Raw genomic sequence first — 17,924 nt, forward strand, 5'->3', positions numbered from 1 at the left:
GAGGATTCATATTTTTATGAGCTACAGAACTTAACTGGCTGTGTTCCAAATATGTGAGTTCATAGTTACCTGTAATACATATTAATTGAAGAGAGAATTGCTTTCTGAGCTTAGCATCTCCCTAGCTACTCACCTACTTAAGTCAGATAAAGAATCTGTTACATGTCTATCAACTGGTGTGGGGACAATTGATCAACTTTCTTTTGAAGGTTTAAAGAAAAAAAAAAGGTTTCTATTGTATGTGAATGTTGTGAATATGTATCCCCCTTTGTGTGTTTTGCACATTATGGATGATGGAGAATGACCCAGCAACAGAACTACAGTCATAAAAATCATACTGACCTTGAATGGGATGGGGGATTGTGGGTGAAACACGCTCTAAAGGGGAAAAAATAGTAAGCATCATGGAGAGTTTATATAGATCTATCTGTATATTTATATCTTACTCATGCTTAGCTACTCAGATAACTATAGAGCACATAAATTTCCATGCCTATAGGATAGTATCTCCTATAAAGCATTTGTCTGTTCTTCCTGCCAACACTAAATTATCAGAAAGTTATTGCTAAAATTTTAAATCCAAAGCTTTAAAAAAATTAGAGTAGGAAACGACATCTTACTGTGGTAACCCTACAAACAGGATCCTACCCTACACTGAAAAAAAACTCACTACCAAAATTACAATTTTTCTGGAGGGCTGGGTTGAAGGTATTTAAATTAGCAGTGATCACAGTCAGTCATGCATCTTCGCGTCCTGGTTCTGGTCTCTTTAACTCAGGACAGATGGACCCATGATAGCTAAGGACTCCTTTCCTCTCCCTAAGCCCTACAGCTCATATCAGCTTTAGCCAAGTATGTGGAAAATTTATTTGGGAAATACTAATTCAACTTTTCCCTCAGGTTTTTATTTCCACACTTCTAATACCAGTGCGCGAGTAATGCCAAGGAAATAAGCAAATTGGCATGGTATTATTTCATTCTGTCTTTTCTTTAATACCACTCTCTTGCAATAATACAATCTCACCTGAAATTTGATCAACCAATCAAATTTACTTGATGATACATCCCGTGGAGTAAGAAAAGTGTTCTTTTGGACACATAGGTTTGAGCTTATGTGTCCCTCACAGTCCCATCCCCAAGCTGCTGATCATAAGTTGAATGTGCTGACAGAGCTCAGGCTTTAGGCATCCTGTATTTGTCTTATCAAAACCCCAGGTTTAACTCTAAATCCTCCTCTGAGGCTCTTTCAGAAAGGTAGAATGGTGTATTAGGACTAGGATGCATTACTACTGCCCCTAAACCCTATAATGCAACATAATTAGCACACACTTTACATTCCTCCTAGCCATTTGGTTAAATAAAGACTAATGATAAATTGAAGTAAACAAAAACCAAAACCATAAAGAGAAAAGCATATGTGCATATTCAAACTTGACCTGCCTGCCATCTTGTACCATATGTCTAGAAAGAGTAGATTTTGCCTGGAATTTGGACACTCAATACATCTGGATGCCAAGAAAACCCCGACTCCTTGTAGAGTGAGCCTTTCTCTAGCTTGCCTGAAAGTTGTAACTTAAATGCCAAAGTTTGCTAAGTGCATTAAGATAGAACAGGTCAATAGTAGCGCGGCAACCAACTGTGTCTTAGTTACACAAGTGTCAAGTAGAAAAATAGTTTAAACCTCCACTGGTTATTTGGTATTAAGTTTTCAGCTTTGAAATTAAATAGCTAAACTGCTTTCCGCATTTATGTAGCAGTTGGAGACTACTGTCCCATACTATACTCTATCCACTGTACTTTATTTTTTATTATCACTATTATTATTCAGACTGTTTAAATGACTCAGCTTAATATTTTCTCATCACACTGTTCACAGCTGGGTAAATGCACTCTGCCCTCCTTTCCACAAGACCATTTGTATTGCTAAAATCATCTCACCCACCCTCCTTGGTTCCCAGCTTGTTATTATCATCTTAGCTCCACCCTGTTATCATCATCTTATCCCTATCATGCCCCATTAGTTACTCTCATTCTTGAATTCCACCCTACTGACTTATTCTTTAGATGCTTCCCAGTCCCAGCTTTTTATCCTTATTCCTCCCCCATCACTCTGCTGCATTTTATAATTTTGCCATGGTTTGTAGGCTCTTGTTCGAGTGTAAAGTGAAGCGACATCACTTAAAATGAAGAAGAAATTCTTTGACTTTTGATAATCAAAAGTAGGGGAGGACAGAAACTTTGGTGCTATGTGCTTTGTCTTTTGGTTGCTAATATTTGGGGGAGGTCAGCATCGCTAAGCAGCTATTTTGGAAGGTTTGAGGAACAGAGCCCTAAGGCTGACCCCAGAACTAGAGGCTGTGGCTCTTAGTAAGTCCCTTAACTCTGATCTTTGGTTTCTTATCTGCCAAATGTACGTGTGTGTGCATATGTGTGTGTATGTATGTGTGTGTTATTGGTTGATTCTGTTGGGACACCAATGAGAAACTGTTAAGTGGGGGCATTACACTTCACAAGGAAAACCTTTGATATAAAAGCACTTAAATGGCAAAGGCTAGAGCTGATTGTAAGGTGTATATAGAGTGGTAATTTGTTAACCCAAATATGATTTTCTTTTCTTTTCCAATGGGTATTGCAGATGTTCGGTAAACTTTCTGGAAGTCAGCATATGCCATGCCTATTCTTGAAACTAAATCTAGTCCCAGTGCCCATCTATTTCCTATAGTAGCCACAGAGAGCCCTTTTAAAGTTTGCAGCCGGTGTTTCAAACTACATGAGGGTAGTGCTCAAATGGCTGCTCACACTGTTTTATTATGTGGCATCTAGAAGTAGCTGGCTAAGAGGCTTTGCCAAGTCTTAACTAACTTCATCAAGTGGTATATATTTAAACTCCAGGCCCCCAAGATAACAACTTAAAATGGTTTCTAAACAAGCGGGGGAGGCGCTCATTTTAAGGGCTCTCTCCAGTGCTGGGTTGCTTAGGTAATACTTGAGATTTAATCAAGTATAGGTTTACAAGTTAATTATCTTTTAAAATAAAAAGAGAATTTGAAAACCTCCTACACACTGATGTGGTATGGCTCAATGTAGATTTCTTTGCATTTTTAATTTTTTTTTTGTACTTAATAGCTTCAATACTTTACCAATCGATACATTTCTCTAAAATAGAAGGTAATTGATCAGTACAGTAGGAGTATTCTTTAACATGTGGGAATATTCCTAGGGTCAAAAGCTGACCACGAGGCTGGAATATGAGTTAGGAATCTCACTGTGACAAAGATTAACCAATGATCTAACTACTCCAGTGGACCCATTCCATGGGGGTCAATGGAAATGGAAATGAGAGGTGGCAGAAACAGTGAGGTGGGAAGGGATATGACAATATCTAGTCATGGAGAGACCTCATTAAGTGAAAAAAGGAGAAAGAAATTAGATGTCTCCTCACTTCCAGACTACAAAAGATACATCTCCTAACATTTTCTCCACATACACCAATCTAGGTAACACATTGATCTAGAGCCTGGATTTGAGAGTTAAATGAGGTCATGTATGTTAAGGGTTTAGCACATGTTCAGAGTACCTTGTTAAGCATTCACTTCATCAGAAGTGATGACATTAAAATCATCACCCCATCCTCCCTCCCCATCCATTGCTTTAAAAGTAACTCAACATAAACACGGAAACAAGATAGGTTTCCCTTGTGGGTACATTGTAGTCATCAGTGTGGAAATACAGAATCTGCTATGTTACATATGCTGACAATGGACCTTCTCTTGGCATCAATAGAAGCCAAAGTCTTCCTCTAGGCGCTGCATGTCCCCATAGCTGACGAGGACTAAGGGGCTGAATCTTTGCCTGTACACACTGTCCCATGGGATGAATGTGTTCAGAAAAAAATATACAATGTAACGCTTTGCCCAGGATGAAGAAAAACATCTAAGCTTGGATATAATATAGGCTGAGGTGGTACAGATCCTTGACAAACAATGCTAGAATGTGTGGAGAACAGAACAAATGAGAAAAGAATGCTTCCACTAGCTTAGGAAAAAATTACTAGGCATACAATGTATTCTTGCACTTTCCTTCAATTATTTTGACCCCCTTGGAGATCAATATTTGAATAGAGTGGAGAAGTATATGTACGCATGTGGTGGAGGACAAGATGGATCAGTGACCGCAAATTGACACTGCGCAAAGAGTCAGCACGTGTCACTGTGGTGGACACTGAAAATGTGCTGACGCACCAATGAAGACAGATCATCGCGAACTCTTCAGGGGCTCCAGTTCTACGTGCTGCCTCTTGCTGGCGGGCAGTAGCTCACCACCTGCCTGGTCTGCTCTGGACTGGCTGGTCAGCACAGCACCCCGCTGCCCACACAGTGCTCTCTGTCAGGGTTGCGGCAGCCGCCCCCCCTCCCCTCCCAGGCCTCGCTCCCCTCCTCCCCTCCCAGGCCTCGCCCCCCTCCTGACCCTGTTCCGTGCAAAAGTGCCGCTGCCAGCGGAGTCTTCCTTCTACCCATTAAACCCATCTACTTTGAGTCTAAGTAATGAGCAATCTGTTCACATAGGTACTTTCTTTTTTTTTTTTTTCCCCCCCCTTTCCCCACCTCCTCCCTCTCTCTCTCTTGCCTGTGTGAAGTAGGTTGCGGTACAGCTGTATTCCCAAGGAATGAAGGATGTAGCAATGCGCCTCCCAAAACTAAATGGTCATGGAGGGGTGGCCGAGGCAGAAGTGCCCTTCCCGTATGTAAAAAGCACAGCTTCCCCTTTGGAATGTCCACACTTAGGGGCGCCTGGGTGGCTCAGCCGGTTAAGCATTCGACTTCCGTTCAGATCATGATCTCCTGGCTCATGGCTCCTGAGTTCGAGCCCCCCACGGGGCTCTGTGTCTGTGCTGACGGCGCTGAGCCTGGAGCCTGCTTCGAATTCCGTGTCTCCCTCTCTCTCTTCCTCTCCCCTGCTTGAGCTTTCTCTCTCTCTCTCTCTCTCTCTCTCTCTCAACTCTCTCTTTCTCTCTCTCTCAAAAATAAAATGAACATTAAAACAAACCCGAAATGTCCACATTTAGGCCTTGGGTCTAAGAAAGCGGGCAGTAGGTTCACTAATTTTTAGCATTATGCCTCCTAACTTCCCCATTAGGTGGGAGATCAGCTCTGAACTCCACGCTGATGCACATGCTGCTAAATGCAGAGCTAGTGCCTGGGAGGGGGGGCGGGGTGCGGTGTTCTGTGGAGGGCAGTGTGGGCCCGCGGGGAAGTAGAGCCCCGTTAATCACTGTGCTGTGCACTTCTCAAACGTGTAATTGAAAGTGACTTCTGTGAAGTCATCGGGACAATATGATTATGATACACATGCATAATTAGGCGATTCCAGCTTACAAACAGAAATTCTCTAAGATTCTTGTCTTGGCATTTCTTAATTTTACTGGGTTGAGTCCTTTAAATGGACTTTGATGCATAGGGCAAGGGTATGAAAGGCCTTGAGGTTACCATGGGCACCAGCAGACAAGCAGTATCTCCATTATCTCTGACCTAGTCCATGCCTCCTGGAGTATTCCACCCTTCCATCCTCTTTACCCTCCTCTCTCTCAGTCAGTAGGTGTCATTTTATTTATCATTTGAAATATATCATTAGCACATTTCTTCCTCTGGATGGGATACAACGAGAAGATGCTTTAATGCAAATTATAGTTCCTTACTTTCTCTAACTAATCCAGTTGTCCCACTTTCTCTTTTCGAACCCCTATAAAACTTATTAAGTGTATGTTGTTCTACTTAACCAGGTTACCTTAGATATGTCAGAATCCCAAATTCAGGGTTGAGGCTGTTTGCACCCCCCCCCCCCCCCCCCACTTACGGAATCCCTGATGTCAAGAGTGAAACAGGTAACTACATTTCTTAATAATTATCTTCTCAAGTGTTTTGAGGTATTGGTGCCTCTAGCTGAAGTGAAGAACACTGATGTTTGGTCCTTGGAGACAAGTAAACAGCAATATGAATTTTAAACTTCATATTAAAATTCATATGAATTTTAAACTTAAGCACTTGTATAGCTGTATCCCATCAAACTGTTATAGACTGAAGTCAATGGCAGTTATGGGTGAGAAATTGAAGGCCAAATTTAGCATAGTTTGTGGTGTTTTTTTTTTTTTAAAGAGTTGGGTCTTGAGCAGTTAGAAAATGGCTTTAATACTGCATCTTAAGAGAACTCTCACTTAAATTGATTTTTCTCATGTATATATTATATATATATTATACATATAATATATATATATATTTTTTTCCTTGAAGGCTCATCTAAGATAAAGAAAGATAGAGACATCTCTCTTAGTCATAATATTTCTAGATTTTCCAACTGAATCTGTGCAGAAGAAAAATTCCTAGTGGATTGTTATTCCAAAATCATACTAGTAAAGTTTTTGGACTTTGTCTTTTAGTCCAAATAAACTTTCTGGTCCAGCATGTGCTAACTAACTCTTGTGTTTGTTTTACTTATCCTTATAAACATTTCTCTAATCCAAATGTATCATCTTCTCCTAATTTCACCCATCCGTTTCTCAGGGGCGTTTGTGTCTATGCTTGTAGCCATCAGGCAGGGGGTCAGATACCCGAAGGTTAACAGCTGCTAAACGGCAAGGGTCCAAGGTGCGCTCTCCTAGTAACACCAGTAAGCTAAAACAACTGAGTCCTCCTCAGTCGGCCTGAGGATCTTCTCTGCTCTGTGGATGCTCCTCTCTCCCACCATTTTATCTCTTCCAAAAATATGTGAGACAAGTAATGTTCCCTGCTGTCATATGGAAACCTTTCTGCAACCATTTTTCCTCTTTTAGATTTTATATGATGTTTTAATCATTCATTCCACCTTTCTCTTGTGTTGTTAAAAATACGCTTCCTTTTCCCAGCCTCTCCCTTCCCCCAGCACCTTATCCATCCTCACGGACTATATCTTCTTCAATCACTCTCACCAGTGCCATTTTTTAACTGCCATCTATTTTCTAGGATCTTACATCACCTCTGTTCCTTAAAAGATCATCACCAAAGAGATTTCTGTTCTCTGAGTATTCTTACAGTTAAATCAACCAGGCAAAAACAAAACTAAAAAACAAACAAAAACCAAAATAAACAAAAAACCCCCAAAACCAGCAACAACAAAAAAAACCACAAGGCAGTTATCAAAAGGAAGCCAGGAAATAGAAACGTTATTTGATTTGTAAATCTTGCCCTATGCATAGGGATTGAAGTCCTGTGTTTTTGTTTCAGTGACTGGATTCTTATTTTTGTGTATGTTTACCTTTAATAGGTAAGGTTGAAGGTGAGGTAAAGGAATGCTTTTCAAGCTTTCCACGGGAGCACTCGACTGAATTCTCCCGAGTCAGGCCCTACTTTGGCATACTTACTGAAAAGGACTAGGCTGGCATTGGTGACCCCCAGATTGTTGGCAGCCACGCAGGTATAGTTGCCATAGTGCTCCTCAGTGACGTTGGTCACCGTCAGGGAGGACTGGCCCTCCGTGCTCTTAATCTCAAGGCCATTAGCACTGTTTATCCTAAGAGTTCAAAAACAGAAGAGTAAAAAGAAACACTGATGAAAACTTGGTGTAGCAATCCCTTTTTCATCATATTGGAGGACATGGAGAGAAATGTAATAACAGCTTGTTCCCTGCTCAATTTCTCATTTTAATCGTGCAACTCTGTATTATCAGAACCGATGTCTACCGACAGAGAAGACTTAAGAATGGATGAGTTTCACTGAGCTTTGGCTTCTGCTCCAGGCAAGAAAGACATACAGGTGGAGACATACAGAAAGACATACAGGTGGCTTAATACCCATTAAACCAGCTACTTCACTCTTTGCATGTAACTTGAATGCTCTGGGGCTTCAGATTAAGAACTACAGGCCTCTAAGCACTTGATAAACAGATTTAGAAAATGAAGAGTCTAATAGTATAGACTCACATAATTACAGCGGGGCTAGGTTCTGTCCCTAGGACCACCTAGTGGAACAACTGGGGCATGGCACGTTTGGCACATACCTGGTGTCATCCCGGTACCACTCAAAGTCAGGCGCAGGCACTGCTGAGGCCTCGCATTTGAGTGAAGCTTTCCGTCCTGTGGTGGCTTCATTGCTCTTGGATTCTGTGATAGTGGGAGGATCTGGAGAAAAGACGGGCACACAGTTTACATGAAAGTCAGAGGGTGCTGTGGAATTTCCACGCAAGAAGGAATCAGAAAGGACAATCTGATTGGAGAGCTGCACGAAAGGAAGTCTTAAAATCCTCATTTACAAGAATTTTGTGATCACCTGAATGAATGGGACTGATCACTAGAAAACTAAATAAAATGAGAGATGATTAATGAAACTGCGGACTTGCTTTTCCTAAATGGGACGCTTAACAGGGTTTTATGGCAATGGAATAGGATTTCTGTCTCCCTCCTTCAATAGACCAACAATTATTTCAACCATGGATTGTAATACTTACATCATTTTTTTCTTTTCATAAGTTAAGTGGTGATACTAAAGGTCTTGGGATTTCAAACATATAATTTGAGTGTTTTTCTTGTTCATCATCATTATTATTGTCATTATTGTCACAGTTTGAGATGGTGGTAAGAAGTTTGGTGAAAGTAATAGGGGGCTAAAATTCTCCCAACCCAAGCTTAGCCTGATAATCATTGCAGGAATTCAGAAAAACAAACACACGAATGAACAAAATTGTGTTAGATGATTACCTTTTTTTCTCCTAAGAGTTCCCTTATCGCATGACCCAAGTAAATTGTGCTTTTGTGTGTGAGTGTGCAGTTTGAGGTCTACCCTGCCGCGTGTCCGTTTTCTGTGCTCTCTGGCAGTTGTACACTTGATATGTGCTGCTTCGAACTGGGTCTGCAAAACATGTAGCGGGCTTGAAATAAACTCAGAAGCACATCTGATATCCTAATTTGCCACGATTCTTTCAAACAGTCCTTCAGAGGGCGGAATGAGTGTTTACAGGGATGTGTGACCGAGCTGGGATGGTAGGCTCAAGCTCCGGGCTTGATGACGTTGTATTTGTGCAGGTTATGGACCTTCAAGGAGAAAAGTAGTTTTCGGTCCAAAGGTCATCTGCCAGAAAATGGTAGGCTGGCTGTGCACACAAGTCAAAAATAGAGCCGAACAATCTGTTTAGACTTTGTAGAGGAAAAAGCTTACTTAGGGAAATTAGCAAAGAAAACTCTAGTAACACAAAATTCATTTAAATTTCTTCTCTTTAGCACTTGGTTCAGCTCGCTCATTTCTGAATTTTGTCTTCATATTCAAAATTATTTTCCAAGTTTCCCGTCTATGGAAGACTCTGCTCTTCTTAGTTAAAAAGGATGCACAAAAGCATCAGGTTAGTGTGCAGTTTTCTCTCCCAGTTCATTTTTACATCAGCTTGGACATCTTTAAATCACTGCCAGAGAGAGGAGGAGTTAAAGCATGGTTAGACAAGCACCTCCAGCCCATGTGCAGACAGGTGTGCCAGAGTGGCTGGTAGTGGCTGTTCTGTTTTAGACTTACCTGCTCAATTTTGTTTGGCACAAAAAAGCAGTCTGATGAGCAGAAAAGAACCTTGGATTGGAAACTAGGGGTCCTGGATTTTAATTTCAGTTTGGTTGTGTGGCCCTCCCATCACACAATTTATCTTACTGAGCCTTGGTTTTATTACCTATAAAATGAGGGAACCACACTTTAATGACCTATAGTATCTCTTCCAGCTTAAAAACAAAAACAAAAACAAAAACAAAAACAAAAACAAAAAAACCCAATTCTAGTGAAAACTGCCTATCCTTCACAAATGGGCAGTTGGTATCATTACGACCTAAGTCTATTTTCCTACCCATAACGCATTTAGCCCTTAAATTACTAACTTTCAAAATTGTAACTCATTTATCTGTTCCATGGGTTAGGAGTCAGGACGAACAGTCAGAAACAGGAAACCTGAGGTCTGATTTTGACTCTTCTCTTAAATAGAACTGTGGCCTGGACAAGTGTCTGCACCAGTTTGAGCTTTTTCTTTCTCATCTTTTAAAAGAAGGAGTTAGCTTAAAAGGATCCCCAAGATTCCACTTACAATTCTTTCATTCTATGTTTGGTTATATAGATCATTAGAGTCCATTAGTTCAAAAGAAAATGGAGGGGCGCCTGGGTGGCTCAGTGGGTTAAGCATCTGACTTTAGCTCAGGTCATGATCTCGTGGTCTGTGGGTTTGAACCCCATGTTGGGCTCTGTGCTGACAGCTTACAGCCTGCTTTGGATTCTGTGTCTCCCTCTCTCTCTGCCCCTCCCCCACTGGCTCTCTCTCTCTCTCTCTCTCTCTCTCTCAAAAATAAATAAATAAACATTTAAAAAAGACAATGGAATAATTGGTGGTAGTTGTATTGGTGGGGGAGGTATTTGTATAGAGATGGGGCATAGAATAGAGGTTAAGAGTTTAGATTTAGAGTTTGATAGATGTGAGCCCAAATCCAGGTTCTATCCCTCACTGTCCTTCCTCCTTATAGAAGATAGTACTTTATCTAGAGTTACATTTCTTCAATTTCCTCATCTATATAATGCTGGAACCAGAGGCAGGGAGGTCCACTTCGAGATTACTGAAGGAAGCCAAGATAGCCTGTGCTAGGTTTGTGATAAAGGGGCTGGACGAGAATGGGCAGATTTGCGATGGAAAGGTATGGAGCCTCAGAACTTACGAGAATAGGGGTGCCTGGGTGGCTCAGTCAGTTAAGTGTCTGACTCTTGATTTCGGCTCAGGTTGTGATCTCATGGTTGTGAGATCACGCCCTACGTCAGGCTCTGTGCTGAACCTACAGCCTGTTTAAAAAATTTTTTTTTTTTTTTACATTTATTTATTTTTGAGAGACAGAGAGAGACACAGCACAAGTTGGCGGAGGGGCAGAGAGAGAAGGAGACACAGAAGCCGAAGCAGGCTCCAGGCTCTGAGCCATCAGCACAGAGCCCAATGGCGTGGCTCGAACCCACAAACTGTGAGATCAGGACCTGAGCAGAAGTCGGATGCTTATCCGACTGAGCCACCCAGGCACCCCACGTACAGCCTGTTTAAAATTCTCTTCCTCTGGCCCTCCTTCCCCTCTCAAAAAAAAAAAAAAAAAAAAAAAAAAAAGACAAGAACCTATGTAAAGGAGGAGTGTCAAAGGTAACACCCAAGTTTCTGGCTTGGGCATCTAAGTGATGCCATCTTCTGAGAAAGGATATGTCAGAAGAGACATAGATGGCCACGAATGAATGCTAGTTTCCCATCCTCACCTCTTCACGGAAGCAGGTTGTTAAGCTGCCAGTGACTCCCTCCACAGTTTGCAGCATGTTGGCCAGAGAGATAATCTTGCTTGTAATTCTACTGCTTTAATTTCTCAGTTTGTAAAATGAGTTTGAACCAGTGTTTGTGAGTTTCTGGAGCCACATTGCTATGAGTGACAAACCCTTGATGATGACTACCTTTTTGCTAAACCAGCATAATCTGGGCCCAATTACACGCTGTCCATCCCCTCCGCCTCTGGCACTCATAGCTGTGGCACCTCAATGTAATAATGCCATGATAAATGGCTTCCAGACCTTCCACCATGGGACCAGGGATGCAGGTCCCAGCTGTACAGTTTTGTGGGAGAGTTCTTCCTTGCTCTGGATGTTTCCTTCTGTGTGGTGGGAGCTTATTTCACTTCTTGCTCTGGGACCCAGAAGGAAGAAATGATTCTGAGTGAAAAATTTGGGAAGAATAAATGAGGTTTCTTTAGCTCCTCTCTTTCCTTGCTTCCTTTGCAACCAAGCTTCTGGCAGGGAACAGGGCTTCCCCTCTGCTTCTCCACAAGAAAGTCTTACCAGGACTGTATCCTTCCCACTCTCAGGTGAGTAAGCCTGCACCATTCCAGGGCTGCTGCCATGACTGGGGAAATAAGTTGTCCACACTAAGTACTACATCTTCCCATCTTGATCTCTAACAATGGGGGCCATTGAGTCTTCCATACATCTTTACTTATTTCTCAATTTGTTCAGAACCTGAATAACTAAGTAGTAAGTTATTTATTAGCCCCTCAGAGATGCCAGCATGGGAAAAGTGGCAGCGAATTAGGGTTGAACACTTTTAAGTGCACTAATTTTGGGATAGGATGACATTGGTCAATTACAAAGGCCGAACACTCACTTCTCTCCTTGAAAATCTAGGAAATTTCCCCTACCAAGAAAACTTCACAGATAATGATAAATGTATGAAGAACTCATTGTTCCTAATATTTCTCAGATGACACAATGGTACAGGTCTGTTCACTCACGGCTTATTGGAATGAACATTTCAAATTCATTTGTAATGAATCCTGTATAGGTGAGACTAAGAAAAATTGTTATAAATCACATTGCAGCATGCCTGGTGTAGTTAAAATAATAGATGTCCATGCTCAAAATATCATTATAATAAAAATTAAATGTGGCTTAATAAAAATGCTGCACAGAGGTCCATTGTAATCCTTTATGTGATTTTAGAGTAGCCTACAATTTTCAAAGGACTCTTCCAGTTTTCATTACTTAAAAATTCTGGGTTCTGAATATATTAATAAGGACTTTCTTTTTCTTTTTTTAATGTTTATTTATTTTGAGAGAAAGAGAGAGCCCACGTGCAAGTGTGAAAGGGGCAGGGAGAGAGGGAGAGAGAGAATCCTAGGCAGGTTCTATGCTGTCAGCACAGAGCCAGACATGGGGCTCGATCTCATGAACCATGAGATCATGACCTGAGTTGACACCAAGAGTTGACACTTAACTGACTGAGCCACCCAGGTGCCCCAGGACTTTCTTCTTCTTATATCACTAATAACAAGAGTCTTTCGATTAGAATGATAGGATGACAATGACAATGGCTTGGCAAACAGAGTATCATTTATTTAATCATCCTAAATTTTGGAATAATAATATAAAAAGAACAAAATTCTTAGTAAAGATCTCAATTTGTGGGCATTTACCATGTGTTAGCACTTTCTAGGCTTTAGATGTTCTTTTTATCCAAATAGTAGCTGTTGGAAGTAAGGATTATTAACCCTAGTTTATAAATGAGAAGACAGATATACAGAGGGTTAATAACTTGTCCAAATTCACATAGCCAGAATTTGATGGAGTCTAGATTTGAACCAACGTTTTGAAGCTCATGCTTTGACCTCTCTGGGCTTCCATTTGAATGAGTTCCTTTAAAAAGAAATGAATTCCTGGGGCACCTGGGTGGCTCAGTCAGTTAAGTGTCTGACTTTGGCTCAGGTCATGATCTCATGGTTTGTGAGTTTGAGCCCCGCATAAGGCTTTCTGCTGTCAGTGCAGAGCCTGCTTTGGATCTTCTGTCCCCCTGTTTCTCTGCCCCCTCCCCGCTCATGTGCTCATTAGCTCTTTCAAAAACAAATAAACATTAAAAAAAAGAAAACACTGATTAAAATAAATAAATAAATAAAAAGAAATGAATTCCTAATAAGGAAAAATACCACTTAGGGGAGCATAATGGTAGCTTAAAAAGTTCTATATCTGCTTAATATTAAAGGGTACCAAAAATAGCAGAACATGCAGTACATAGTAGGTATAAACCTGCATTAGAAATTAGGAGTTGTGGGCTCAATTTCTGCCTGTGCCACTTAGGTTGTCATCTCCTAGAGATGACATATTGATCTCGTGGAGCCCCTTACCTCTGAATGTAGATGATGGCCCCTGTGATCTGTCTCACAGGTTTGACATAAAGATCAAATGAAATCATGTATATGAGAGCATGCTTAATACTTGAGGTGATTACATTTATTATTATTATTATTATTATTATTATTGAGAGAGAGAGGGTGCAAGTGAGTGAAGGGCAGAGAGAGAGAGAGAAGTGGGGCTCACCCAAAGTGGGGCTCGTGTTCACTCAGTGTGGGGCTCCTGTTCACCCAAAGTGGGGTTGCGTGACTTGAACTCACAATCTGTGAGATCATGACCTGAGCCGAAGTCAGTTGTTTAACCAACTGAGCCACCCAGGGGCCCTACATTTATTATTTTTATTACTATTATTCACATGGTAGTTTGGAAGGAAAGAGGGCTTTGGAGTTAGATCTTGGTTAGAATCCCAACTCTATCTACTATTCACAAGTTCTTTGATTTTGTGGCCAAGAATGCTTATATTCTCTAAGCTCTGTTTTTGTCCTCTCTGCAGAGGGATAATCTGATTGTCTTCCCGGGTTGGTGTGCAATGGTAGACCAAGAGGGGAGGAGCAGAAAATGTAGGCAATAAGAAAGGTACTGTCTCCAAAGAATTTAGAAACAATAATAGAACTAACCGAAAGTTGTCTTTTTTTGTTGTTGTTAAATCACCTTGATCCAGTAATACTAAACCAAACATACTAAACAATTTCAGTGATAAAGTAAATACTCCTCTTTGCTGGGGCAGGTCAGGCCCAATATACCTCCCTCCTTGGTTAGCCACTGTTGATGTGATGATTACAGTGAATCATACAAAATTTCTAACAGTCTTGGTACACTGAAGGAATTCAGAAAATTATGATTCCTGTTCACATTGCAAAATTATGGTGGAAGATTGCAGTACTCTGGATTCTTACTGAATATTTCCTCTGAAGGTCCCATAATAGAGTCATGAACATTAGGACATGTGCTTACTGAAACTATCCCAAATATAAGAATAAACATTTCCATTGGCATGGGAAATGAATAGCTGTAGCTATGAATATGCAGAGAAAGTAGCCAGTCTGGTTCCATGTTGAGCAGTTATTTTCCTAAAGTCTCATCATTAGGTGATTTTTGAATCAAAGCACTGAAGAGTTCAGTTAAAATACATATATATTACCTGGAGACAATGGATGTCTGCAATCCCAACTGTGGGCTCTATGGTAGGTAACCTCTGCCCCTCTAATAAATGGCTATCAAACATAAGGGTGAGCTTTAGAAATGCCAGCATCCATGTCCCCCAGCATCTGTGTTGGGTAGCTCTGGATACCAGTGTGGAGGCAGAGCTGAGTTCAAAGAGAAGTAAGTAGAGGAAAAAGAAGTTATAGCATGATAGTGTGAACCTGATTGGAGACATAGTTGTGGGAAAGTGGAAAGTAGGAATATTAGCTGGTTAATGGGATGGAAGGAAGGTTTGAGAGCTAGGGGCAGCTTTGGAGAAGAATTTCTGCAGAAGTAGGAAAAGATTTCAGTACAAGAAAAGTCCAATAAACTTAACAGTCTGCATTTATTGAACATTTACTATGCACAAGATGTTATCCTCAGGACATTGGGCACTAAGATGAGGTAAACCCATAAGTAGGTACTTTTAATACACTGTGAGAACTGAAATTGAAGGCTTACACATAGAATCTGTTAGGAGAGGCTAGTTGTCCCTAGGGCTGGTGTCTGGAAGAAATTGCAGCTGTACTGTGAGTAAGATACAAGAAGCCAGAAGTCCTATCTATTGTACTAGTAATAAGCCTATTTAGTTGAAGAGATTTCAGGTCAATAATTTAGCTGCTGAAACTCCAGGACCTCTTACTACTTAGAAAATAGATTTTGCATGTCAAATGGCTATATGTAATGCTATAAACCAACTGTGGAGAAGGATTATCCAAGAGAAGCAAAAAGGAAAGACAGCAGAATCCAGCTTATGAGGTAAACAGGACAAACTGTTGTTGTCTACAGCTCTTGTTTAGTGCTCTAGGATTTCAGTGCCCTGCAACAAATATCTGTTGGCAACTGAGTAAATGAATCAATGAAATGCTCATAGAAGAAAATTGTCAACATTGGGACTTTTTTTTTGCAGTGGTACTCAGGGTCTGTTTCATTACAATAATCTATTCAGCCACTATTTATCTTAGCCGTCCTGATCCCCTGAACTAATTCCAAGCCCTGTGTTTTGAAAAGGAAGAGGAATCCATTTAAATAATGGGACACTTTCATACTAGGTAGGCTCAGATCAAGTGATGAAGGTAAACACTGGATTTTTCACAGTAGGAACAAGTTCTGCTAGCCAGACCCGATTCTGTAATTTAATCTTGGGAGTCTTCATCTACTTAATACAACTACATTTAAATAGGACAAATTGTATGAACAGACCAACAGGTACAATGGCTAGTTGTTTTAATGTAATATAAACATAGCTTATGAAGTGTTGGTAAAAAGGTGATCACAAAGGAAATCGATACTAAATATATTTTCTAATATGTGACTGATATCATTCGCAAAGTTTGGAGAAATGTGACAAAAGCAGAGTTTACCTATGAGTTTTTTACCTACTCACTCAGTAAACATTCACTTAGCAATTTTTATAAGGTCAGGCATGTGCCAGGTGCTGCTGGTTAGGACATACAGGATGTTTAAGCTCATTATAAATCTCCGTGTGATTTGTTATTAGGTATATTTTCAGAATCTTAAGGTTCTGCCTATATTCTTCCATGGTTCACTCAACACTAGGAAAAGCTCACATCTTCATAAAAGCCTTTCTTGAAAATTATCAGTATTTTCTGCTGCTCTAAGTTACACTATGGGGACAGTCAAAAAGGAGCAATGTCAGACTAATTGCGCTAATAATAATAGGGCCCAGGCGGCTGGCTTTGATCTTGGGAACCATCTGCAATGCAGACCACTTTGATGTTTCACACAATGGAAGCATAAATATTTTCTATGTACTCCATGATTGGACTTTCAGAAATCTAATTAAGATGAAGGTCAATTAAGAGAAAATGAAATCTTAACTCTAAAAGTCAGAGAAGAGGTGGAAGATGATGGCACGGCTCTGTGTACATAAAAGAACCTAACTAACCTAATTATAAACTTATATAAACACCCAGAGAAATTGCCTTTCATGTGAAAAAAAGGTCCTAAAGCATTTTATAACATTGAGATCATTAATGTGTCTTTGAAACACACCCAGCACTGAAAAAGAATGGTAACACTGGCATTTCAAAACTCTATTACTAAAAAAAATCGCAGACAGCTACAGGATAAAAGCACTTCAGAGCTCATCAGATGTACCCCTTACTTCTTGGAAATGATTTCCATAAGTGTCTATGGCAGAGTCCTAGGTATTGGATTCTTCTAGGTATGGTGTGAAGGAGATTTCACTGTCTGTCTCAGAAGGCTGCAAGGTTAAAACAGGGCATTGGGAAATGGTGCAGCCCAGTGTGGACCAGGTCACCTTAGGCAAGTTTCCTCACCTCTTTATGCCTCAGTTCCCAGAATTTTAAAGTCAACCTAATGATATTTTTCTCAGGAGTTTACTGTGTGAATTAAATGACAAATGTAAACCCATTAGTCCAGTGCTGCACGTGGTAGGTATTAAGAATTGAAAACTCCTTCTCTTCCTCTTTCTCCTGAGAGCATGGGCTTTAGAATCAAATGGGCCAGAGTCTGAATCCCTTTTCTTACACTTGCTTTCACATTGGAAAGGCAATTTTTACCTCCTGGGGCTTCTGTGTCTCAAACCCTGAAATGGAGTCTATTATGTACACCATGACAGGGACTTAATTTGGATCACTGGTATATAGGTAACTGCAAGGAGGACTTAAGATAATGGAAGGTAACTTGTCATGGTCTGAAGTATATCTTCAAATGTGGGTCAATGTGATTGTGCATGTGTCTCTGTATGCCTTTGTGCCTGCATGTGCATGTATGTGTGTTATATGTGGATATGTATATATGGGTGTGTAGGGTATGTATTTGTGTGTGTGTGTGTGTGTGTGTGTGTGTGTGTGTGTGTAAGTATGCTAAATGCATAGGAGGGAAGAAATGTTAGGACATCCCTTTGTTCCTGTCACTAGCCACAATTGTGTGATGTGGGAACTTGAATTTGAGTGATGTGAAAAGTCACTCTTAACTGAACAGGGTAAACGAATTCTCTTTATTCCTTTGCTGGGTGACACACATCATATGGATCCACCCCCACCCCCTGTCTTTTGAACTACATCT

At 40.6% G+C, this 17,924-nt stretch overlaps 1 protein-coding gene across 2 annotated transcripts in view; it reads right to left on the reverse strand.

Moving 5' to 3' along the window:
* The window catches only part of LSAMP (limbic system associated membrane protein), a 649,278-nt gene that overhangs the window by 31,317 nt on the left and 600,037 nt on the right, over positions 1 to 17,924 (reverse strand). The window contains exons 5-7 of one of the 2 annotated variants that reach the window (XM_019448430.2): positions 8,029 to 8,149; positions 7,394 to 7,542; positions 343 to 378 (exon numbers count right to left, since the gene is read on the reverse strand). In XM_019448430.2, coding sequence (XP_019303975.1) covers positions 343 to 378; positions 7,394 to 7,542; positions 8,029 to 8,149 — 306 coding nt within the window. The remainder of the gene's footprint in view (positions 1 to 342; positions 379 to 7,393; positions 7,543 to 8,028; positions 8,150 to 17,924) is intronic. The other variant, XM_019448433.2, reaches the window with a different exon arrangement.

Source organism: Panthera pardus, unplaced genomic scaffold (genome assembly GCF_024362965.1).
Source record: "Panthera pardus isolate Hobbes unplaced genomic scaffold, ASM2436296v1 HiC_scaffold_16, whole genome shotgun sequence".
NCBI lineage: Eukaryota > Metazoa > Chordata > Mammalia > Carnivora > Felidae > Panthera > Panthera pardus.